Genomic DNA, 25,615 nt, shown 5'->3' with positions numbered 1-25,615 from the left:
AAAGTGATGTATACTAACACTTTTTTTTCCATAAGGTATGTACAAACATTCTGTAGCAAAGTCGGTGTTTAGGTAACTGTTAAATTCTCTGCAGTCTTCAGTAAGATCGAATCCAAATGACGACTCTTTCAATAAAAAGTAAATTGTTAGAATTTGCTTTTGCACTGAACAGACTCTCTTAGTGCCTGTGTTGCAATATAAACTTGTTTCCTGTGCTGATCTTGAGTGAGATGCTAAACAGAGAAAAGTTATTGCAAAGGGAGATGTACACTAAATGCTTTTAAATTTGTCTCTTTTACCATGAAATAACACTAGTCAATAAATGTGAAAGGCTGATAGTTTTGTATTTGACACTTAGAATGCATTTAAGCTGGGCCTTAGCTGTACCCCAATGGCTGATCTGGGCCTGGATGCTTTGGAAGACTGGTCAACTCACATCCCCAGACATATGATGCAACCCTATTACAAGGATGTCCTGCCTCTTCTTGATGGTTATTTGAAAAGCTCTACATCTACAGGTATATACATGCAAAAAATTGCATCTCTTAAGGAAGAAGAAAATAATTTTTTTTGTTAAGATGTGGATATGCCATACCTTTATTTATATTGTGCACTTTCTGTGTTTGGAGCAACATAACTTCCCTTGCACCCCAAAATGCACCTTTTTTCTTAAACTAGGATTTACTTACTTCTGCTCAACAATCAGTAATCATTGCCATTCTGTTTATTACTTCGGTGTGTTATGTCCTTTTTTTTTGCTTAAATTTGCCTAGTTTTAGTAAGAGACTTACTTTTCTTAATAAAGATTTTAAATGAAAGAATAATTGTCACGTTTTAAAAATAAAAATGGGCAAAACAAAAGTGAGGTTTTTTTAATGAGAGTATGAGTAGGTGCATGAGATGCTGGTACAATAAACTGGTGTTGATATGCTGGTTTTTTTGTTCATCAGTTGAATCCCAGAATGACTGGGAAGTAAGGAAACTTTCTCAAGCAGCCCAGAAAGGACGTAATAAAGTTGTGATACAGCGTATAAGAAAAGCAAAGACATTTTCAGTGGTAAGAGCCCTCTTTCTTTTTAGAGTTAAATGTTAATCCTTTCTTCCCACTGCTTCTTTTGCTTTCTTGCATGCATACTTTTTTTTTAATGAGGGCTAATTTGACCTTTGAGTTTAATGAATTCTATTTTACAGTGTGGTTCAAGGAGCTATTATATCAGCATAGCTGGAAAGATGTTATATTCCAGGGTGAGGATGGGAATTAAGCAGGAAAAGGGGACCCAAGAAATCCTGTAAGTCAGTATCACTGCTAGTGTGATGCATTATGGCAACAAAAATTTAACTCTCAACACCCAAAATCAGGTCCCAGTTTAGCAGCTTTGCAGTATGCAATACAGTTTAATGCTTAAGTTTTTGAGGGATTTTTAATTGTCTTGTGGATAGGCTTACAGTCTAGAGGCAAACATATGTATTACTTTGTCCAGTGACCTCTCAAATATAAGTGTAGTTTTATTTGTATATTCCAGTACACAAAGTAACTTGGAATAAACCACTTTTTAGGTATGACACTATTAGTTACTCCTGTACGTAGAACTCTTTTTCCAATCTGGTTGTCTTTAAACATGATAGTCCTGGAGTGAGTCCAGTGGAGAGCTACAAAGATGATTAGACGACTGGAGCATCTCTTATGAGGAAAGGCTAAGGGATCTCAGCCTGTTTAACCTGGAGAAGTGCAGAGTGAGAGGAGACCTCATCAATGTCTATCAGTATCTGAAGGGAGGGTGCCAAGAGGATGGAGCCAGGCTCTTCTCAGTGATGCCAAGCAATAGGACAAGAGGTAATGGGCAGAAACTAATGCTCAGGAAGTTCCACCTGAATGTGAGGAAGAACTTCTTTACTGTGCAGTGACTGAGCACTGGAACAGCTTTCTCAGAGAAGTTACGGAGTCTCCCTCATTGGAGATATTCCAGAACTGTCTGGATGCAGTCCTGTGCTGGTGCTCTAAGATGACCCTGCTTGAGAAAGGAGGTTGGACCAGATGACCTGCAGTGGCCCCTTCCAACCTCTGTGATTGTGTGAAACAAAATGAGTTAATTTTATATCCTGTACAGGCTGCCTAAGAGAGGCAGTGTTTAGTCTGGAGAAAGGAGGCTCAGGGGAGACCTTATTGCTCTTTACAACTATGTGAAAGGAGGCTGTAGCCAGGTGGGGGTCAGTTTCCCAGGTAACAAGTGACAGGACAAGAATAAGTAGCCTGAGGTTGTGCCAGATGCTCTTTACAACTGTCTGAAAGGAGGCTGTAGCCACGTAGGGGTCGGTCTCCCAGAGGAGGTTTAGATTGGATATTTGGAAAAATATCTTCATGAAAGAGATTTTCAGGCATTTGGAACAGGCTACACAGATAAGCGGTAGAATCACCATCCCTGAAGTGTTCCAAAACATGTGGGTGTGGCACTTGAGGACATGGTTTAGTGATGAGTGTGGCAGTGCTGGGTTAATGGTTGGACTTAATGACTTTAGAGGTCTTTCCTAATCTAAATGATCCTGTGATTCTATATAGGTACAGGATCTAAACTTTAAGTTCTGGAATTGAAGCAAATGAAAAGAGCAATTTTTGCTTCAGATTTGTTTCTGCTTTTTACACTGTTATGTTATTCTGTAGGTACGTGTTATCTGTGATAATAAAATTTTAATTTAGAAATGGTAATTGAAAGCTTACAAAATGCAATGAAAATGCTTTCCAGTCTTGCTCTCTTTTTGTTTACTAAACCAAAGCTCTTGTCTTCTTTGATGCAATTCTTCTCATGTTTCATTTTACCACCTTCATCTATATTTAATAAGCCATAAGACCTTCATTTACTCTCTAAACCAAATTACTTCTATATAGAAGTAACTGTTCTTTCACTAATATTATTCATCTGTTGAATTATTTAGGATAATAGTCCCTCCTTGGAAGCAGTAAGGACTAGAGTGGCACGCCTTCTTGGATCTTTGGGAGGGCAGATTAACCACAACTTAATTACAGGTGAATATGCTGTTGAAAATATTTACATGCCTCTGCTGTCTCTCCTGAAAATAGATTTCATTAAGGCTTCAACATCACTTTAACATACCTGTTCTTTGTTGCTCTCATTTAAACAGAATTGCTTTTGTTCAATTCTGGAGTTTAGTAAAGCAAAAGTATTCACTTAATATGGTTTAAGGAAAGTGTTTAGGAAAATACAGTTCAAAGGAAAAAAACTATGCATCTGAGTATTTGGTTGTATTTATTCCACCCTTCCCCTCTGACTGCAAAGCCATTTTAAAACTGTGCCCCAATTTGTCCTTAGTACTTATTTCTGCCTCTACTACAGTCCTCAGTATTTAAGAACTGCAGTCATGAATTGTGTAAATCTCACCAAGTTTACCTTTCACGTGTGAGTTTAGGGTACATCATGCCTTTAGTATGTGTGGGTAGTAGAGTTCCATTTGGGTGCTCCTCAAAAAAAAAGACACTTTCTCCCTTTCTCTGTCCAGTCTGTGAACAGACAGTCTGAGAAGCTTTATAATTGAAATATTAATTATCATTCAGTCTAGTGAAAATGGAAAACAATGGTGTAAGTAACTGATCATGAGATTCAAGGGATAAATTCAGCACAGAATTTAGTTAATCTAAAAATTAATTCAATATTTTGCATTTTTTTTCCTTTCTTTGCATGCTTATGTTTGTTTTTTCTGTCTTTGCAATCAATTTTCACTCTGCCAAGTGCTTCTCTTACTGAAAAGTACTGAGGGAAGTAGCCTTATTCTCTGGAAATTAAACACAAAGTGTGGTCAGATTTTTTTTTTTTACCAAATTTGCAAATATGGGAATACAGGGAGAGGAAGGAGTAAGTATGCCAGTTTTCCTTGGAGGAGATAGCTCTAAGTGGCTGGAAATGTATTCATTTTCTGTGCAATTACAGGAGTCAGTATGTCTGATTGACCTTCAAGAATTTTCTGTAACGTTAGAAGACAAATGCATTATACTGGATGTCTTACAGAAGGATTTTAAATCGAATGTGATTCAATGTCTTCTGGATTTATTTGTCTCCAAACTTAACTTGTATTGAAACTGGAGACTGCTGCAACTCTCAGCTGAAACATTGGCTGCAATTTTTTCAGTAATTTATAAAGCATTGTAATTTATAAAACATTGCATGGTGATCTAACTGAAGTTGGAAGGTTACAGATTTTTTTGACTGAACTAAGGAAATACTTGCTCTGTGTATATTGTATTAAGTTTGTTTTCATCTTTCAAATGCATTAGCTACCTCTGCAGAAGAGATGATGAAGAAATGTGTATCCTGGGACACTGAGAAGCGCCTGAGCTTTGCTGTACCATTTGCAGATATGAAGCCTGTCATCTACTTGGACTTATTTTTGCCTCATCTGACTGAACTGGCTCTTTCTGCAAGTGACAGGCAAACAAAAGTATTGATTTTTTTCCTCCATCTTGTTTTATGCTAAACGATAAAATTGCATAAAATAATATCTTCCTTGTTACTATAGACCTGTTTTAATTAATTCATAGGTAGCAATGTGCTTTTTTGGTGCCCTTTCATGATTACACTATTCTGAATATTTAGAAGCTAAAGAGCAAAAGTTGCTGTAAGCTCTATCAGATAGCATTGTGCTTGATTTAACATAAAAATTAATCTTTTAAACTAGTGGATCTTTTTAAACTAGTGTTGCTTGAGTTCCTTCTCATGCCCAGCGTATGAACTTATGGGCTCAGTCCAGCAGAGCATTTAAGAAAATATTTTGGGGCTGAGCTAGATTGGAATGTTGCTACCCAAAGAGAGTCCAGACTGGAAGTATCCTTGAAAACAGTGTGGGTGACTTACCTGTATCTGATGATGAACTTTCTCCAGCTGATACGTGACTGCCCATGACAGAGAATAAAACATTAGGAAAAAGGCCAGTTAGAATGTGTGTGAATAATTCCAGTGGTCATGATCTGTTCTTGGAACGGTGATTTAGCACAGGTGTGATTTCTCAAATACACTCTTTCGGGTGACTTGTTCTCTCCTGCCCACATTTTTGTCTTCTCTGTAAAAGTAATGGATGCATAACCAAAGAGATTTTTAAATTTCAGGTTGCAGCATGTGAGCTACTACATGGCATAGTCACATATATGTTGGGGAAAGCCTCTCAGATGCCAGAAGGACGTCAGGGTCCCCCACCTATGTACCATTTACACAAGCGAGTATTTCCAGTACTGCTTCGTCTTGCTTGTGACATAGACCAGGTAAGCAGATTTATTTATATGAATTTCAGCTTGTTCAAATATGTTTAAATGTGGGAACTAATTTAGAAGTTTTTCTAACTTGCTAGTTTGGGGTTTTTTTTTCCTAAATGAAGAGTATTTTCTAGACTGAAATTCTATTCTAGGGATGTATTGTTGGAATTTTGGGAGTGGAGTCAAAACCTTTTCAAATACTTCTGTTATGCAGTGTAGTTCAGAGTACCTTAGATAAACCTACAAGAGAGGTTCAGGTTTCATGGTTCACTCAGGGAGTTAGTGGCAGTAACCTCTTTATCACCATATTTAATTTCTGTAGTCTTTCAGTAATAAGTTAATTGGAGGTGAAGTTGACTGTTTTGATATTGCATGTGTGCAAAGCTACAATCATAGGAAAAGCATTTGGGAGAGAATTTGTAGCTACCTCTTAGATACCTACAGGTGATATATTTCATTTAAACATTTGATCTTGATATTTCTTCTCCTTTGCACAAAACAGAACAGACCCATAGGTTCATCTCCACTGAAATTACAGGTTTTTGTGCCTTTTGAGACTGCTGTTATGGACCCTGGCATCCATATCTGTTTTTAGATCAAAGGAATTTTGTGTTCTGTTAAAATAGACAGGAAGCTGTGTTACCAGGTTAGGTGAAACCTCTTTTGCTGCTGTGTGGCTGAACATTAACCATAGGTAAATGATGTCTGGACTGGTCCAAGCCACAGGAACTGCACTTGAAGTATGTGTATATGCATAAATAAGTGTATTTAGTGTTTCCTTCCTTCATGCTATAATATGACAGTACTCAGTCAGGTTGATTTACAGGTAGAATTGTTGAAATCCAGAAGTTAGATTAATGGTGAAGACAGATTTTTAGATCTAAATATAGATTAAGAAACAAACATCCCTGTTTCTCTTACTGTATATTGGCACATCGGGCTGTAGCATGCAGTGTTCTTTGTCTCAAAAGATATTACTGAAAGTAAGCTTGTAGGTCATTGAGACTAGCTGAATAAAAAGCATCTAACACATTTTAATTGTCTAAGGTTTTTTGATCCTTGATATGGGAATATAATATGAAATGAGTTATTCATTTTATAGACCCTTTTTCAAAGTGTACTGGTTTTTATTCTTATATATTAATAGCAAAGTAGCATAGAAATGTATAAATCCTAGAAACCCAGTTAACGTTTGCTGTTTTCAGGTGGCAAGACAATTGTATGAGCCTTTAGTCATGCAACTCATTCACTGGTTTACCAACAACAAAAAATTTGAGAGTCAAGATACAGTGACATTCCTGGAAGCTATCCTGGTAGGTCATAAGTATATCCTCTCTTTCTCTGTGCCATGTGACTTTTTAGCATCATTTTACTGCTGAAGCAACCAGGAACACTTGAACAGATAGAATGGCCCCTTAACTGTTTGAAAGAAAGAAAATGGTTGGTTTGTTAATTTATTTTTATTTATTTCCTAATATTACTTAACTGCTATTTTGATGATGGATTTCTTTCTTTGGCATTCTCAAAACACAATTATATCATCTTCAGATAAATGAAGCTTTCTTTATCATCAGTAGGAGCTAGGAACAACTGAAGCATGTTCACCATTCATCCCCCTTGAATGCCTTTGTGTGCTTAATTTTTCTCTAAGTATCTTTGCCTTCACCAGGTGCAAAAGTTTTGCATTTAAAACCAGATTTTGCACTGAACAGAAATGGTTGGAGGCAAGGTATGTCAAGAGGATTGGAATACTTTATTTAATGAAAGTCAGTGTTGTCACACTACTTCTTAGGCAGAGGAAGCACAGCCATCAGAAAATGAAGTGACTTAGACGAGACTCCTACACTGATAGCTGAGACAGGAATAGAAATCCAGATCTTCAAGCTGTAATTCAGCACTGTGAGGGCTGAAAGTTCTGCCCTTCCCTTCAACAGTAGCAATTTTGAAGTTTGCTCATTTCTGGTAAACTGTGAGTACAGTACAGTTTTTTTAATTTCCAAATAATGCAACGTAGATAAGCTGCTATAATACTGCACGGAGACAATGGCAGGGCTTTTTCTCATTCGTGAGATCAAATAACCTTGTGTAATTCCAGAGTGGCATAGTGGATCCAGTTGACAGCACTTTGAGAGATTTCTGTGGCCAGTGCATACGAGAATTTTTGAAATGGTCTATCAAGCAGACAACGCCAAGACAGCAGGAGGAAAGCCCAGCAAACACCAAGTCTCTTTTTAAACGGTTGTACAGTCTTGCTCTTCACCCCAGTGCTTTCAAGAGGCTGGGTGCAGCCCTTGCTTTTAACAGTATCTACAGAGAATTTAGGTGAGCAAGCAGAGCTTGAAACAGTAACTAACTTGGTCTAAATGTTCAATGAGACTCAAATTGTCATCCACTGACACTTTCTCTATTAATGTATATGATAGCTGTAAAATTCAGTTACTCAGCTTATTTTTAGTAATAATTTTGTTATTTGGGCTTTCTGTCTGTGTGAAATGTATAAAAATTAATTTTCATCACAAGTTTTTAAGAAGTTTTTTATGCCTTTTCAAGATGCTCAGCAAATTTCAGTGCTATTTTTAAGTGGATTTAGATGTACTTTTTTAGTGCAAACGTCTTTTGCAGTCTATCTCCACAGTATTTCATTTGGTGGTTTTTAATTAGGATTTTACATTTAGTGCTTCTTCTACTCATGTTTCTTATGAAATTTTTTCCTGTTTTTTAAAGGGAAGAAAATTCTCTGGTGGAGCAGTTCGTATTTGAAGCACTGGTTATTTTTCTGGAAAGCTTGGCTTTAGCCCATACAGATGAGAAGTCATTAGGTGAGCTATTGTTAATTAACTGTGGAATGAAGAAAAAAGCTACTTTGTTGATTCTCGGGCTATAAGATTTGAAAAAAACTTCAACCATAAGAAAAGTAAATTTGCTTACTTTTGCAACAAAGGAAGAATTATTTTTCATTATCAGTAGAGAGGTCATTTGATATCTAGTTGGGAGCTCTTTAAATCAACTCCTTGCAGTGTACAAAGGTGGAATATTTTGAGCCCAGGAGAAAAAAACCTTGTCATATTTACAATGATTTACAGTTTTGAAATAGCACTAAAAATGCTGGTGGTGCTTTAGATTTGAGTTGTGGTCTTGCAGTTATATGGTGTAAAAAATGTAGCTTGATGAGAATCAGTCTATTCTTATATAACAAACAAAGGCTTCACAAATTGTCATTTTGATATATTTTGTGGAATATTTCCACTATTTTGTGATACCTTTTTCTCATTGTCTTGTCATTCTTTACAACAGTATGTAGTTGTGTGAAGAATGTGTGACCTCTTTCACAGTACTAATGATTCTTCAGTAAATCCACTTTTCTCTCTTTTTTTTTTTTCATGCTCTTTCATCTATTAATAGTAATTAGATCATAAAGCCAAAAGTTGATGTAGCAAAACTTCATTTCCTTCAGAGGATATGGTAGAAGTGTCCCCAGAAGAATTACTCACATGGGAAAATTTTACAGTTTCTCTAAGAGTCATCACAGAAAGTAGAATGCACAGTTTATATCAGAGGCCTCAGGCTTGGCTCAGGCCAACCTGGCCTGTCTGGTGTTTATGATTTTGTTCTGCACCTTTGAGCAATCTACTGTAGAGGCACAGAGTAGTGGAGCTGGTAGACATTGTCATCTGTATAAGACATCTACTGTGCTACCTCAATTTATTTAACCAAATTACTGGCATTTTTCCAGAATTATCAATTCTCTCTCTCCAACAGGTACTGCCCAACAGTGCTGTGATGCCATTAATCACCTGAAGCGCATAATCAAGCATAAAGCACCTTCTCTGAACAAGGAAGGAAAACGGCGTGTACCACGGTCAGCTATTTGCATTTATCTTTGCATTGCATTTTAATAAACATCCTCTACTAGTAGCAGTTCCATTTAATGCTTGAGATTCTGAATGAGGACTTCATCCAATAACAATTGCTGATACAGACCTCCTGATGTGTCTGTTGAACTACTGGTGGGAAAACACTGGACATAATATGAGAGGAGCATGATTCTTTATTCCAGCATGGTGAACTTGATTTAGTTGAGCAAGAAGAGGCAGAAGAGCATGTTCCCCTCACAGTAATGTATATAATAACATTAGCTACAAAGCAAGCACACGGAGGAAACTCCTCCAAAGCCTTTCTTACATTGTTAAATGTCACCAGAAGCAGGACAAGCTGCAACAGAATGATCAACAGTTAAAGAAGGGAAGCAAAAAAGATAAAAGAAGTAAAAATGAATTCAGGATCAGGATGGATGAAGCTCTGAGTCACCCAGCTGACCCTGATTTGATCTGGAGGTTGGACTAGAGACTTCCTTAGTTCCCTTTTTACCCAAATTATCGTGTGATCTTAAAGAAACTGGCAAGTGAAGTTTAGATTTGGGTTACTGATGTGGCATTTGCTAAGTTATGACACTGGATGATTATGGGGATGGAGTAAAACTGTACAGGCTTATTTAAACTTTAATCTCAACTTTTTCTCTTTGAGTTGACATGCCTGCTTCTGCATTTAAAATTGTTTTCCAAAAGGACTATGCTTTGGGGATCCCAAGTAGAGCGAGGAGAAGGGAAAGCAGTGCCAGACATGATGGTGGAAGAACTCCTTCTTGTAGTGCAGATGAGCTGTGGTTAAATAGATAAAAGGGATTCATAGTGCCCATGGAACATTTTGATTTTTTTCAACTGGAAGACTATTGCTTCTTGGCAGATGTCAAGAGGACTTAATCCCTAATATTTTTGTGCAGGGGATTCCCAGCCACTAAATCCGTGTGTCTTCAGGACATTGTCATGTGGCTTTTAGTGCAGTGTGGACGACCTCAGACAGAGTGCCGGCATAAAGCCATGGAGCTCTTCTATGAATTTGTTCCTTTATTACCAGGTATTTTAAGTCACAGTTCGCTATTTATCTTTGCTTTCCATATTCTGTGCATGCCTTCCCTCTGTGTTTTCTATGCAAGGTAGTAATTACATGTAACTATCTGTTCACTCAGCATTATAAAATAGAAACTGAGTTGTTGCTTATATTGCAAATCGAGTACTGTGAGAACCTCGGAGTCTGAGGGATGTTTTTGTGCACAGAAGAGGCTTTTATTGCAGTCTTACTTCAAGGCCCAAAACTGCTGTTGTGTATCCAGCTAAAAAAAGCAAAATTTGTTGATGAGGAACTGTGACTGTCTTAAAAATTGGCCTCTTCCTTATGGAAGGAAGAGAAATGTGGGAATTCTAGGAATATAGCCAAGGCTAGAACAGACTTCTCTGCTAGAAGATGCAGTTTAAATCACGAAGTTGTTAGTTCCTCTTCCTCTAGTTCCTTGCTAGTTTTTCCTAGAAAATTTATATTTCTGTTTATATTTCTGTCAGGAAACAAGTCTCAATCTTCTTGGCTGGCTGATACTCTAAAAAGCAGAGGTGTTTCTTTCCTCATTAACAAATTTGAAGGAGGTGGCACCGATGCCGAAATTCCATCTGGGATCCTTTCTCAGCCAACGCTTCGTGGCATGCAGGAGCCCTTCAGTTTACAGGTTGTCATGCAGTGGATGGACATGTTCTTAGCAGCGCTGGATTGCTACAATACATTCTTTGAGCTGCAGATGATCAAACCGTGTGAAGTACTGGGTGAGTGATTAACTGTTGCATTAGGTTGATTCATGTGTGTTACACAAAGCCCACCTAAGATGAGTTCTTAACTTGGAATTTAAGCTCTTATCTCAAATCGATGGTTTTGCAAACTCTATTTTCCAATGACAGCACAGGAATAGGATCAGGGAGGTCATTCTTCCCCTGTACATGGCACTTGAGTGCTGTGTCCAGTTCTGTCCCCTGAGTTTAGGAAGGACCTTGAGACACTTGAGCACTTCCAGAGGAGGCCACAAGGCTGGTGAGGGGCTTGGAACACAAACTGTGAGGAACGACTGAAGGAGCTGGGGTTGTTTAGCCTGGAGAAAAGGAGACTCAGAGGTGACCTCATCACTCTCTACAACTCCCTGAAAGTGATTTTAGTCAGGTGGAGGTTGGTCTTTTTCTCCAGGCAGCAACTGACAGAGTGAGAGGACACAGTCTTAGGCTGTACCAAGGGAAATATAGATTGGATATTACAAAAAAGTTTTTTTTATGGAAAGAGTGATAAAGTACTAGAATGGTCTGCCTGGAGAGGTAGTGGAGTCACTATCCCTGGATGCGTTTAAAAAAGATTGGATGTGGCACTTGGTGCCATGGCTTAGTTGAGATGTTAGGGCAGGGGCTGGACTCGATGGTGTTGAAGGTCTCTTCCAACCTAGTCATTCTGTGATTTTAACTTAGTGTAATTCTTTCTAGGTGTAAATAAAAGTTCCGTGTTCTTGGAAGCTGTGCGGTTCTTCCTTGGCAGCATTGCTTTGCATGATATCCACGCAGCAGAGCAGTGCTTTGATTGCAGCTCCAAAGGCAGCATGTTCAGCCCTCAGGAAAGGGACATGTACAACTACAGCAAGTGTACCATTGTAGTCCGGATCATGGAGTTTGTCACCGTCATCCTGGAAATGTGCCAGCAGGATTTCTGGAAGGTGGGCTCTGAAATCTGTAGTGGATAAAAGACACAAATTTTATATGTAGTTAAATATACGTGTTCTGTATATGGAGTGCTTGCAGTGAGTATTTCCTGTATGATTCCTGATGGCATTAAATGTGTGGAGGTGGTAGCTGCTTAAAAGGCAGGAAGAATTGACACAATCTGCCTTTCTTGAATTCAGCATAGATATTCAGATTTCTGTTTGCCTTTCTCTTAATTGTCTCTCTATTCGTCTCTCTATTTGATGCAATATAAGCCATATTTAACTGCATAAAGTATAATACTTATGAATCTCTTAGGAAATTTACACTGCCAAGTTTAGTTCTGAGATTGTGATTGTGTCATCAGCAAATCTGTGATAGTTTGTACAGAGATGTACATCAGGATTTGCAGGTATATAGTCAAGACTGAAACAGGCCTATGTAGTTTAGGAGATCTAACTTGCAGTTTGGTGGGATATCATATATCCTATGTCTGTGTTTATAGATACCTAATTTCTGTGCATTAGCATAAATGATTGAAAGTCAGACATTTCAATAGAGAAAATCAGTGAAAATTGGTACTGTTTCATGTTTGGTTTCATTTGACTTAGGATTAATGGTAAGTTATGAAGAATTAAATAGAGAAATCTGAATGAATTTTTCAAGTTTTTATGTTTAAATTTTTTTCTTTCTAGGTGCTTGAGAAGGAACTGCTAAATGCAAGCTTTATAGAGCTTGTGGTGATGACAGTGTGTGATCCATCACATATAGGCTTTAACACAGCTGATGTGCAAGTCATGAAAAACCTCCCAGATATCTCAGTAAGACTCATGAAAGCTCTGATGAAATCTCCCTATCAGGAGTCTTTGAAACAGTGCTTGAAAAAAAGAATCACACCACAGAGGTAAGTAGGGGCTTTTTGTTAAGCATGAGTCCAGAACAAACCCTTAGCATGAGAAACAGAAAGTCAATAATGTTGTCTATGGATGCACTAATGTGACATTATTGCTTCTCTTTCCTCTCTAGCCTTGAGGACCTTTGTTCTGTTGATCTTTTTAATTCAGAGGCACGTTTGGATCAAGTTAGGTTTAGTGCTGTCCTTTCTGCATGCAAGCAACTCCAGAAATCTGGCCTGCTTCATTCTGTTCTTCATAATAAGGTAATTGTTAATACAGAAAATAATAGTGAACATTTGTACATTGTAAAGAGCTTTTCCTATGTAAAACACCAGGATGAAAACAGAGAACAGATCAGATGAAGTTGTTTAAAATGAGATCAACAGTGAAGAGCTAGTGTTGAATGGGATCAAAAATACATGTTTTATGGTTATTCTACAAATCTGTGTAGCACAATACTGAGGCCTGAACAACCTTTATAATTGTGTTAATCTTTCTCTGGTTGCCTCCAGACACTGGAAGTCGGAATGTAGGTTCTCTAGCTTCTTTTAAATGAGCTTTTCTAGACTGAAAGCTCAAAAAATCAGGATCAGCTATCCTATAAAGGAGGCATTTTTTAACAACTTTTACACAGAGACCATTCAAAGTAATGAGGGAAATTACAAAAGGAGTATTTCCTGACTGATCAGAAGCAATATAGTGGGTCTGAGTTGCAGGAAAACAGGATAGAGACCTCTGAAGTGTGAGGATGTAGACTATATTACTCAAATTCCTTCCACTAAGTTTCTGATTGTAGTAAATCTCTACTTTGAAGGGCAATTGAAGGAACAGGTTATGCAACAGCCACAAAGACTGAGAATTTGTGAATGAGGCTGTAACAAGGTTGAGCAAAGCTAAGAAGTAACAAAATTTTTAATTTCTGTGTGCTATCCATTCTCTGTATCAATAAAATCTAGACCTGTGGTTACAGTATATTGATAATCAGATGAGCTGCATTTGTGTCCCACCCATCCTGGCTTAGCTGTTCATTTTACTTCTGTAGGCAAGTAAAACTGAAAAAGGTGGAGGAGGATCAGAATATTTGGAACATTTTCAAGTTACTTTTAGTTTGTTCTGAACTTTGTATGCAATAGGGTTGTCTCATTTAAAATCTCATCCCTGAGTTAGAAGGGTGTCTTGTCATGGCATATTTGCATTGCTTTATAAGGAAATAATCTGGAGTTCAAGTGTTTTATTTAACTATACAGATGGATTGGAAGCCTTTTTTCAGCTTTTATTGACTGTCGTTTCTTTGTTGGTTTCTATAGGATGAAGGGTCTCATTTCTCAGTTGGCTCCAAGCTTCTTTCAGTTGTTTATAAAGCCATTGCACCTAGGGGTGAAAGGATCTCTCTTCCATCCTTGGACATCAGCAGTAAGCAATTAGCTGATAGTCTTCTGCAGCTGGCCTTTGCTATTGATGACCAGGTATGATGTGGTTCTCCGGTTAAAATCCTTAAAATAAAATAAACAAAGGAAAAAAGTTTGGGATGGGAGCTTGAAAAAAGAAAAATCATGTGCTTTTCTAAGAAATTTCTAAGTGAAATGTGATGTCCTTGAAATAACTCTTATCTCTATACCTTGATTTTCAGTGTGAGGAGCTAGTAAGTCTGCTGTTGAACACAGTAGTGTTTTCTGTGCCACTATCAGGAGCATCCCAGAACAACCTGATGAATTTCTCTCATGGTCAATATTTCTACAGCCTGTTCTCAGAAACCATCAATCAACAGCTACTGAAAAACCTGGATGTGATTATTGTCCGTCTTATGGAATCATCTGTCAGCAATCCTCAAATGGTACTGGACTTACTCTTTAAAGGACAAAGTCAAAAGGGAATATTAGAAGTAACAATTTTATTATTGTTTTTAGAGATGGAATGTGTAGTAGTGGGGAAAGTACATTGGGTTGAATTTCAGACAGCAGTGCATTGATAGTTTTTGGGTTGAATTTTGGGATTTTTTTGTCTTGACCTACTGCTGCTAACATCATGATCTCTGGCAGCCTGACATTACTCTGTTCTCAGATCAAACTGAGTGGAAAGTGCTTACCTTAATCTTGAAATTTCAGGATCTCTTTGGATAGTACTTCAGATCAAAAATATCCTTTCAAAGGAGGGACCCATTTACTGTGCTTTGCTTTTCATTGCAGAATGGTCCTAGAGCATGTGCCTTGGATTTGTTCTGGATAAAATGAAACTGAAAAACAAATTCCAACTACTAATGGGCATTTAGTCCACAGAGCTAGAGTAGAGCTAGATCAGAATATTAAAAAGAGAGATGGACACACACACAACCCTCCTGAGCTGAGATAAATATGGGATACTTTGTAATGTACTCAGTCTCAGCACTGCTTATTTGGCTCAGCGGACTTCTTCCTGTTTGCCTACAGCACTCAGAGAACTCAGTGCCATGAAGGAAACTTAGAACTGAAAAGTCTTCCTTCAGGGCTTCTGACAAACAGAAGGATCAAAAAGATCAAAAGTCTGCTTTAACTTTTGATTAAAAAGACGCTCAGCAAAGTAGAATAATCCTTTAAAAATAATTGGCTCTTTTATAATCCAAAATGTTTTGCTTAGACATGCTGCATCCAAGTAGTAGTTTAACAGACTTGCAGCATTGTTTTTGGTGATACCAGAAATTGTTTATTTAGACTGTAGAGGAATGTGTATGTTTTAGTAGGCTGTTTCTGGTGATAGTGTTTCTGTTTCTAGTGTTTCCTGTGCTGAGCATGCTGCAATACATTAATTCTTTTAAGTGTATCTGATAGATGATAGTGACTGTTCGTTTTTGAAGAAAAGAGATTTCAAGCATACTTAGTTCATACCTCCTATGCAAGGATTATTTTTCTTTTCAAAATGGATGTGACTGTGTTAGCCTGGGTGCTGTTTTTCAACTTCATACTAACTAAAATTGTCAAGTATTGATCTTTATTTTGAATTATCATTTATTTCTCCATATATGCACAAAAGGTATTGGAACTAATTGTTGCATTGTACTCTGAAACAGGAATAAATCGGAGAGATGTCTTTTTTTTGAGAGAGGTGTGTTTTTAATTTCCTGCAGAGACTTCCATTCTGCTTCCTTTTGAGATTTAAATCTAGCATTGCTTTGTGATGCTTCTTTTTTGTGACTGTCCATATCACTGAAGTGATTCTGTCGTCCTTTCATTTGGGATGCAATGATCTTACCTGTTGCTTTTCCTCCCAGGTTGGGAGCATCTTGAATGGCATGTTAGATCAGAGCTTTAGGGACCGTGCTGTGCGCAAGCAGCAAGGAGCAAAACTGGTGACAGCTGTGCTGAGAAACTGGGAGAAACTGGATGGCTGGTGGGCCAAAGGCTCATCTGCTGAGAGCAAAATGGCAGTCTTGACCCTGCTGGCAAAAGTTCTGCAGGTATGTACTGCTTTATAAAGTTCAGGTAACCTTTCTAGTTCTATAGGGATTGAATTGTGATTTCAAGAAATGCTGTTCAAGTCAAATGTTTTATGTTTGGGGAAAAAAGATAAAAAGGATCAAATTGGGCAATGTTAGAATCTGGGTGGTTTTGTTAGCAAACTACAAAAAAAAAAATGGGGCAGGTGGAAATTACTGGATATAGATCTTCTTCCCCCCACCACCTTTTATTTTTGTAATTTCTTGGTTTTTTTAAAGCAGAGTCATAGTGGAGGAGTTCTACCCATATTAACAAACTGCAGAGTTATCTTTGATTTAAACAATTTCTGTGACATTGAGATTTTGGTCTGGTTTTTTTTTTCTGTATTTTGAAAGCATAATTATCGACTTATCCTTTGGGATTTTTGTAGGAATTTGTAAAAAGTAGCTGTACACAAATGTACTCAAAGATCAACTGTTGAAGACAATTTTTGTTTTTAAATTGTTGTAAATTTGATTTGTTTTAAAGGTGTGTGTTAGGACACAGAATGTAATTGTATTGCTGTATTTAGCTGGCACTGAAATGACCAGTAGGAAATTTGGCTTTCAAAAGGAGATTAATATTTTTTTGAATTGAAAAATACCCAACATTATGATTTTGTTTGCACTGTGTAGAAGCTTTTATAGTTGTTATTTTAAAACCGAAATCACTCAGTATGTGCTTTCTATTAATTCAGTGCGTTTTTGGAAATAAATAATTCTATAGCTCAAGGGCTTTTTATTATTCTTTAATACAAATCTCTTTAACTAGTTAAAAAAAAACCCCTACTAATTTTTTTATTTCTTCTGTCTTTCCAGATAGACTCTTCAGTTTCTTTCAATACCAATCATGAAGCATTTACAGCTGTTTTTAATACCTATACCAGTCTACTTACTGATCAGGATTTAGGCTTAAATCTTAAGGTAAATTGCTCACTTCAACAGATTCCCTACCCTCCCCAAATGAAAATGTTAGGTATTCATGGTATTCTCTGTTCTTCGGCTTAATTTTTGTCACGGACTTCTGGGTCTTTATTCTTCTGTTCAACAACCTAAAACTTGTAAATCATCCTTTTTGTGCTTCAGACAGAAGGCATTATCACAGATGCTATGCTTTGGTTTAAGGTGCTCTTTTTTTTCCCTTGCTCAGAAGAAAGGAATGTACTTGTTATGAAAAAAAAATCAGCCTCAGTTACAAGTTGAGTTGAATTCCCAAGCGTTCATTTGAGAAATGACAGCTAATCAGGCTTTTAGCAAGGAGTGGTATTTCCTACAGGTCCAGTAAGAACATTTGTCATGATTTTAACATCCATGTCTGCAAGTCTGAGACCAGAACTAATGGAGTAGTTGCTATATGCAGCTTGGTCGGGAGAGGGAGATAAAGTACTGCGGACTGAAAGTGGGATAAAAGACCTTGATTGGACGAGAGTAATAAGAAATGTTGTACTTACGAAAGTTTTGTGTAGTAGCTTCTCCGTCAGCCTGCCTTTAATTAAGCAGAGTTTTGTACTTCCCTATGAGTTCAAAATACATAAAGTTTGGGATTTTGCTTTAGCTACAAGGTGATTCATTAAATCAGTGACTTGTGTGAGAATTAATGCTTACTTAAAAGAACAATGAGATATTATTCATAGCCATGTCACCCATGAGATATTAATTAGCTTTAACTCTCACTCAGCAGTGAGAGTGAAAAGCTGTTTTCTCATCCAGCAGCTGTAAAGAAGATCAGCTACATGACGTATTTTTATTAGTACACTGAGCCACTGAATCAGTAAGAATAGTCACTGCTGCTGTTTTGTGGCCCTATTCAGCTTTCAGCTGCCTTCATAGTTAGGGAATAACTTGGTTTTTAGTGTGAAACTGTATCTTTTTTATGTTTGTTTGTTTTTGTTTTTTTCTTCAGGGCCAAGCAGTGATAATTCTCCCGTTCTTCACTAATTTGACAGGAGAAAAGCTTAATGACCTTAAGAATGCTCTGGATCAGCTTGTAGCTTTCAACTTTCCCATGAGGTCTGATGAGTTTCCCAAAGGAACCTTGAAGCATAATAACTATGTAGATTGCACTAAGAAGGTCAGTATTTTTAACAAATACATAATTAGAAGCCGAACTGAACCGTGTCTAGAAGCAGTGTTTCACAGGATCTGGAATTAAAGAGAGAGATTCTTGGTTCACATGAGGAGCTCAGCTTTCATGTTTCTGGGTTATGTTTTTATCCAGAAATTGAATCTACAGAAGTATATTAAATAAGCACACACTTCTGTGCATCTCCTTCTGATCAGTATTAATAAATAACTACATCTTTAGATTGAAGTGATTTGATCCAGTTGGCTTTTCATGTTCCGTGTTGCTTCTTCTTCAGTTTTTAGATGCATTAGAATTGTCTCAAAGTCCAATGTTGTTGCAACTGATGACAGAAATCCTCTGTAGGGACCACAGGCATTTCATGGAGGACTTATTTCAAGCCAGCTTCAAGAGAATTTCCAGAAGGTGGGTTTAATCCTCTGGATTTTGTGCTTGTTCTCATTGAATTTTTGCTGAAGCAAATGTCTTCCTGCATTTTATTATCCTTATAATAGTGATGATTTACACTGTAACGTTTTATGTAATAGTTTTAATTCAGATTTTGCTTTTGTCTTCACATTTTCGAAGTATTTCCCAAGTATGTACAAGTGACATCTGTTTCCAGATTACATTTCCAGTGCCTGTGCAGATTTGGAAAGCCCTCTGTAAATAAGCTTGTTCTGAGAGAATCGAGTTGACAATAGTACTTGTTTGTTATATATTTGCTATTCTTGTATAACTACATGATCACCTAAGTTGATAATACTTAAATTGACAGGGAATTAATTTGTTAAACCTCTTAGAAACTAAAACAATGCACTTATTTAATTGAGTAATTCCTGGGTCGTAAATTGTAGACTTAAACATGCTCTGTCCACAGAAGAGGTATTCAATATCTCTTCCAAAACCAACATTCCAATTTTTGATGGGCTGTTGAGTAGTGACTATTGTGGAGCATTTAATTTCCCGGACAAAGTCATTTACCTTGTGCCCAAATCCCATTTTTGAAATTTTAACTTTAATAAAATTATTCAGAATAGCAGATCATCTAGTAGTGGACCATTTGATAGCCACAGCTCTTTTTTTTCCTGTGGTTTGCCTACATACTTCACATATACTGGATAATTTTTTTTGGTAGGTTTTTCAGTGAAAAAGAACTGAGAAAGTTAATGTTTGCTTTAGGATTAAATTACTAAAGATACACAAACAAGTTTACCATCTTTTGCATCATACTAAGAAACTGAGGTGGGTTTTTTTGAGAGCTGCATAATACTTGGTAGTTCAACCTGATCTTGCATGTTTTGTAGGAGAACCCAAGAGGGCATGAATGCAGTCAGTAAAAAATTTAATATTCTAAGGATGTGAGACATAAGTGAAGTCTGGTAAAAGAGTTTTCATCTTGATATTTCCATCTTGTTTAGGAGCACCACTGACAAACAAGTGGTACTGCTGGACACGGTTCACAGAATGTTCCAAAGTGAAGAGCTTCTTTCAAACACTGCTCGCCAAGCATTTGTGGATCGGTCCCTCCTCACTCTCTTGTGGCACTGCAGCTTGGATGCACTGAGAGTATTCTTTGGCAAGATTATAGTAGAGGCTATGGATACACTTAATTCCAGGTTTACAAAGGTAAGAATTACTTTTTTTTTTTTTTTTTTTTTAATTTAGGGTTAGGGAAGGTCTGAGAAAATGTTGATGTTGGTGTGTACATTTTGCTTAACTTTGAATGAAATACTGATAAAAACAGTTTGATTTCTTGGAAGATGTTTTTTTCATGGAACAGAAGCGTGTGCCAGTTATATAATTTGATTATTACTGATAAACTTTTCTTTATTCCCCAACACACTGTTCCTTTGGACTTAAGGCATATTTGCTTATCTACTTTATACTGTGTTTGAAAATTGAAGTTGGAATGAAAGCTCTGAAACTGGGTACATTACTTCCAGAGAAAGAAGTATGCCTGTAATCATTGCAAAGGTTCTTCAGCAAGGGATTAGAAGCACAGATCTTCCTTTCTCTACTTACAGCCTGTCTTCCAATTTAAGGGTATTGTTGTATGCAGTGGTCTTGTTGCCAGTGGAGGTCTCTGTTCTTGCTATAGTTCTTCAGTCCCATGATTTCACTGGTACAGATGTTCACAAGCAATATGCTGAAATCACTGAAGTTTAGTAATAGTTATTGAAACAAAATGCTAAAACTAAGATCTATGTAGAGTCACCCACACCATGTTCCTGTTGCTGTAAATTTTGGCACCAAAAGGAGGTGCATAAAGAAACTTGTGAATGACACCAAGGATGATGACAGGCGTGTGTTTTGCTTACATGTGTCATGAGGCTGAGCTGTCACTCAGTACTCTGCTTATTTTCCTCCAGTATCCTTATAATAATTTAGGCCAATTGTAGTTAAGAGAGCTCACCAGACAAGCAGTTTAATAGCTGTACTACACAGGAACTTAGAATCTGTCAGTCTTATTATCATCATCTCTTTTCTCTGTTTTAGAAGGTAGAGGTACGCTGAAGGCTGTCTAAGAAATTTAAAGTAACTGTGTAACTATTTAGAAAGGACAAGAGTCAGGAAATTTCCTTCTGAAATTCTGCTTACTTGTTTCTAGTCCCATGAATATACTTTTGATACACAAGTCACCAAGAAAATGGGGTATTACAAGCTGCTAGAGGTGATGTATGTGCGTCTTTCAAAAGAGGACGTTTACTCCAAGGACTCTAAAATTAACCAAGCTTACCGTGGCTCCATGAGTGTAGAAGGAAATGAACTTACCAAGGCACTAATAAAGTAAGACCATTGTTTATTTAATTTACTTTATATTTCTGATTAGGTTTTGACCACATATGCTTTTTTAAGTAGGCCACATGAAGCAAAAGATAGATTTGTACAAGGGCAAATATAATATCTTACATAGCTCTTGATTTTAAATGAAATAAACAGTAGTGAGTTTGCATTGAAAGAATTATCTATAGTGCAAACTACAGTTCTGTGTTAGGATAACCTTTGCTTCCTGCTTTTCTAATTTATTTTACATTTCCAGTATGATTCTTGGCCTTTTAATTTGTGTTTTCGCAACTTCAGTTTCAGTATACTCACACTTCCATGTAGAGTACAGCTCTGTATTGCAAAATTGGTATTTATATGATTGATGAGAAGATGGGATGGATTTTCATTTACATTTCATGATTCAGCAGCACACCCAGTAGGAGTAATTGGCTTGATCATCACTGCAAAGGGGGACAAAAGAGAAATACTGAATATATATGTTAATTTGTATTGTTCAGTTTGTTTAATATTCAGAGTAAAAAATAAGATGCCTGAACTTCTGTTTGCTTTGATTTTTGTTTTACAATATTATGACCTGTGGGGACTTCAAAGAATTTCTTGGCTATGATTTGCAGATCTGTAATTGGCTTTGTACCAAAGGCATTTAAAAATCGCATCTCAACTATTTTCATCACCTAATCCATAAAATACTTCAGCATGTCCATTCATAATTTTTGGCAAAGGACCATGAAAGAAATTTATGTATGCATCAAAACAAATATTCATCTTATCTGAACATTACCTGTCATCACATTTCAGACTTTAAGGATTCCTGTGTAAATACTTGGGGAAGTTTTCTTTGTCATTGCTGAACGGTTCCATTTTGGTTCCATTTACCTGCAGGATACTTGAACAAGTCTGAGGTGGTTTAATGGATACTGCTTCCTTGAAATTCTGTTAATTCACTTGCCTCTGATTGGAATTCTTCTTTTACTGCTTAATAAAAGACTTCTGATGGTGTTTTCTTGCCTGTTTGTATTTAAGGTCGTGCTATGATGCATTTACAGAAAACATGGCAGGAGAGAGTCAGCTACTGGAGAAGAGGAGACAGTATCACTGTGCAGCATATAACTGTGCTGTCGCTGTCATCAGTTGTGTCTTCACTGAAAGCAAATTTTATCAGGGCTTTCTTTTTTCAGAAAAATCAGAAAAAGTGAGTAGCTTTTTGTTGCTCTTAGAAGGCTTCCAGAGCATGAGACACAAAGTGATTCTACCTGGTGGCAATAAATCAAAGAACGAAACCTGAATGACATGCAATTATACTAACAAAGTACCCAGTGAGGCAATAGAAGGAGTGGTAGCTGATGAAAGTTTTACCAACTGTTTGGGAATGGGTGAAGTAGTGATTCTCTTTTCTACTCTTGATCAATTTTCTAAAATAGGAGGGAAAAGCCCCTATTGTTTAACTTCTCCAGTGCTTGGAATATACTTGAATGAGACCTTTTTACAGAGCACATTCTGTGCTGTGAATTCTTGAGTAGTTAAGTAGCAAAACTTTTTTTTTCCAAGTACTGATGTAGAAAGCTACACACTTTCTATGTTGTACATTGATCTGTTGAATTTTTTTAAAGAAATAAAATACGTTCAAAACAATTGTTATTGTGCACAGCATTATAATTTTGCTATTTCCAAACATGCTTTGGTTTGCAGAACTTGCTGATTTTTGAAAATTTGATAGACCTGAAGCGTCAGTATACGTTTCCTATTGAAATTGAGGTGAGTGAAATTTCTGGCCTTTAGTGTTTCTAAGTAGAAAAAGGGTATGACTTTAACAATGTAGTTACTGAAGACCAGGTCAATTCTCACATATGGAGAAAGAAGATACAAAAAATGGAGTAGTGGATACAAAAATGGAATATTCCTCTGATGATTTAAAATACATTTTTCTGAGAGAAATCCAAACCTGAAATTTAGAATGGACTTATAATGCATACAGCTTTTAACATACTTTTTAGTGTACTTAGTTTTGTAAGTAATAAATGGCTGTAGGAATAAAAAATTCAGTTGTTTTTCTGTAGCATTAATAATAATAATTTACAACATGAGCTTGCCGTTCATGTCAAATGGTTTTAATAATTTTTTGGTATCTCTATAAGTAAGTGTAAATAATCTGTAAATTTTAAAATAATGAATTATTTTTTAAAAATTAAGTATTTATAACTATTTCTTGCTGTTTAGGTGCCTCTGGAAAGGAAGAAACGGTACATTGCTATTAGGAAGGAGGCCAGGGATGCAGGGAATAGCAGCCAGGGTATGAAAGTAATTTATGGTGATGAAAAAAATGCTTGCTTATCTGTCATACACTGTTTCTTGATGTGTTCTTCATTGGCTTCTACAGTAGCAGGAACAAATAAAAAGCATTCAATGTATTTCATTTAACAATCAATTCCCACCTACCCTCAAATTTTAGTGGGCAGTAAAGGCTTGTTTCTTGTAATTACCTTGATTAATGGACTTTTCTTTCCTGTCTAGATGAACCCAAGTATTTAGCTTCTTCATCATACATGATGGATAGCAGTTTGAGTGAGGAAATGAGTCAGTTTGATTTTTCTACTGGAGTCCAAGGCTTTTCTTATAGCTCCCAAGATGTTACAGCTAGCAGCACTCGTTTCAGGAGAAAGGTAATTTAGTGACTTGTGTGCTGTGAGAAAGAAAAGTTTTATGCTTTTGAGGAATTGCTCACATTTATTGGGGTTGAGAAAGAGAAATTTCTCGTCTTCTATATTTGTTCTACCTGAGAATGGTTTCCTCCAGAAGATGAGGGAGTGGACTTGAGCTGTTTTCTGTCACTTTTCTCTTTTCCTCTCTCCACTGTCTACAGTTGAAAAAAGTAATGCCCTATTGTGTTTCTAAAGCTGAGGAATATGAGTGAAGTCCAGCCTGAGCTGTAAAAAGATGGCTTGTGACTGCACTCAGGCACATCCTCTGATGGTTATGTTTTGCTGTTAGGTATCTGGTTTCCTCATTTCCCTCTACTTTTGGTCTGTGATAGAATGGGCTGTATCAAATGGATAGAATAAATAATCAAACAATTATTTTTGTTTTTCTGTTGTGACACTTTGTATTTAACTGTTGTTCTTGGGAGACATTGAATGCTGTTCTTTCAGCAAAGGCTTAAAGTTATGTTCCTTCTGCAATCGAGATGTCTCACCAGCAGTAATGCTCATAGAATAGATACCTGCTATGAAACAGAAAGCTTGTAGAAGTATTATAGACACATAGACTGAAGACAGAATCTGTCAAAACTGTGAAGATAAGCTTTCCATGTTTTGGAGCAAGGAGGTGTTTTAGCTGCAGTGAAGTTAAGCAAGATAGGACGCTTCTAGTTTGCCTAGTAATGTTGTAATTTCTAACTAAACTATACTCTTTTGTGATTTACTCTGTGTAGCAAAAGAGGACTGCTGCAGATGCTGGTCAGTGTGAAGCAACACATCCATAAAAATAGAGGTGTTAATATATTCTTTGAGCTATGAAATGAGGTAATTTCTTTGCGGTTCAGTTTAACTCCTCCTACTTTCAGCATTTGCCACACTTGTCCTGGCAGGTAGTAAGGTTAGAGTAACATAAAGTTGGCATCTGTTGGCACAAAAAGTAAAGAATGTGCAGATCTGGTGCATGCATTTGGGAGGCATCTGTTTGAACAACACATTGGATGTATTCCCAGTTGCACACACTGAGTGTGTAGTCAAATCTGAGCACAGATAAGATCAGAATGACTCATGGCATGATTGGGATATAAAAGAAAATACACTGTTGTTATTAACCATAGTAACGCTTGTTTGTTTTTTTTTTCAGGAGCCCACAGAATACAAGGTTTTAAACGATGAGATGGAACTGGAAATGGATGAATTCAACCAACATGAATGTATGGCTCCTATGACCACTCTGATTAAACATATGCAGAGGAACCAGATCACACCCAAAGTGGAGGAGGCCAGTATTAAATAGTTATCATTTTTCCATTAATGCTACCAAGAAAAGAGGGATTGATTGATTGAACCATCTGTTTATTAATTTTCTTGGTTTTATTATAGTGAAACCTGTGTGGTTTGAGCTTGGGGCTTTTTGGCTTGGTAAGCCTGTTGGGTGCAAGAAGTGATTTGATTTTGGCTCGTCTTTTCTAAATTTCAGGGGACAGTTCCAGTAGATCTTCCTCTTTGGATGAAATTTCTTCATGGCAAATTAGGAAACCCATCAGTACCATTAAATATTCGCCTCTTCATAGCAAAACTTATTGTTAATACTGAGGATGTGAGTAATTTTTATTCATAATATCAAATGTGTAACTCTTGCAGGGTAAAGTATTTCTTCAGCTGAGACCTTTGGGGCATTCAGATTGAGTCGTTTGCTGTGATTAAAGTGAGTGCATTTATGGCCCAAAATTCCAGTTAATGCAAGTATTTTGGATGCATTATATTATATAATATATAAAATACATTTTATATAAAATATATAAAATATATATTTATTATATATTATATAACATATAAAATTATATTAATACTTTTTCTCCCATATTCTACTTCTATAAGTAGAGGGTGTCTACAGTGTGTGTCTTCT

The 25,615-nt window shown here is 36.8% G+C and overlaps 1 protein-coding gene across 2 annotated transcripts in view; it reads left to right on the top strand.

Moving 5' to 3' along the window:
* PRKDC (protein kinase, DNA-activated, catalytic subunit) overlaps positions 1–25,615 on the top strand; it is an 81,148-nt gene that overhangs the window by 16,494 nt on the left and 39,039 nt on the right. For both annotated transcript variants that reach the window (XM_014874316.2, XM_088174745.1), the window contains exons 21-48: positions 359–518; positions 951–1,057; positions 2,932–3,022; positions 4,286–4,449; positions 5,114–5,266; positions 6,463–6,570; positions 7,353–7,579; positions 7,982–8,076; positions 9,017–9,116; positions 10,038–10,171; positions 10,654–10,908; positions 11,608–11,834; positions 12,516–12,724; positions 12,847–12,979; positions 14,024–14,182; positions 14,347–14,550; positions 15,961–16,146; positions 16,984–17,088; positions 18,068–18,235; positions 18,525–18,652; positions 19,648–19,855; positions 20,838–21,016; positions 22,040–22,208; positions 22,706–22,771; positions 23,234–23,306; positions 23,528–23,676; positions 24,851–24,988; positions 25,187–25,306. In XM_014874316.2, coding sequence (XP_014729802.2) covers positions 359–518; positions 951–1,057; positions 2,932–3,022; positions 4,286–4,449; positions 5,114–5,266; positions 6,463–6,570; positions 7,353–7,579; positions 7,982–8,076; positions 9,017–9,116; positions 10,038–10,171; positions 10,654–10,908; positions 11,608–11,834; positions 12,516–12,724; positions 12,847–12,979; positions 14,024–14,182; positions 14,347–14,550; positions 15,961–16,146; positions 16,984–17,088; positions 18,068–18,235; positions 18,525–18,652; positions 19,648–19,855; positions 20,838–21,016; positions 22,040–22,208; positions 22,706–22,771; positions 23,234–23,306; positions 23,528–23,676; positions 24,851–24,988; positions 25,187–25,306 — 4,215 coding nt within the window. The remainder of the gene's footprint in view (positions 1–358; positions 519–950; positions 1,058–2,931; positions 3,023–4,285; positions 4,450–5,113; positions 5,267–6,462; positions 6,571–7,352; positions 7,580–7,981; positions 8,077–9,016; positions 9,117–10,037; positions 10,172–10,653; positions 10,909–11,607; positions 11,835–12,515; positions 12,725–12,846; positions 12,980–14,023; positions 14,183–14,346; positions 14,551–15,960; positions 16,147–16,983; positions 17,089–18,067; positions 18,236–18,524; positions 18,653–19,647; positions 19,856–20,837; positions 21,017–22,039; positions 22,209–22,705; positions 22,772–23,233; positions 23,307–23,527; positions 23,677–24,850; positions 24,989–25,186; positions 25,307–25,615) is intronic.

Source organism: Sturnus vulgaris, chromosome 1 (assembly GCF_052056855.1).
Source record: "Sturnus vulgaris isolate bStuVul1 chromosome 1, bStuVul1.hap1, whole genome shotgun sequence".
Classification (NCBI taxonomy): domain Eukaryota; kingdom Metazoa; phylum Chordata; class Aves; order Passeriformes; family Sturnidae; genus Sturnus; species Sturnus vulgaris.
This window is presented reverse-complemented; position numbering and strand designations above follow the sequence as displayed.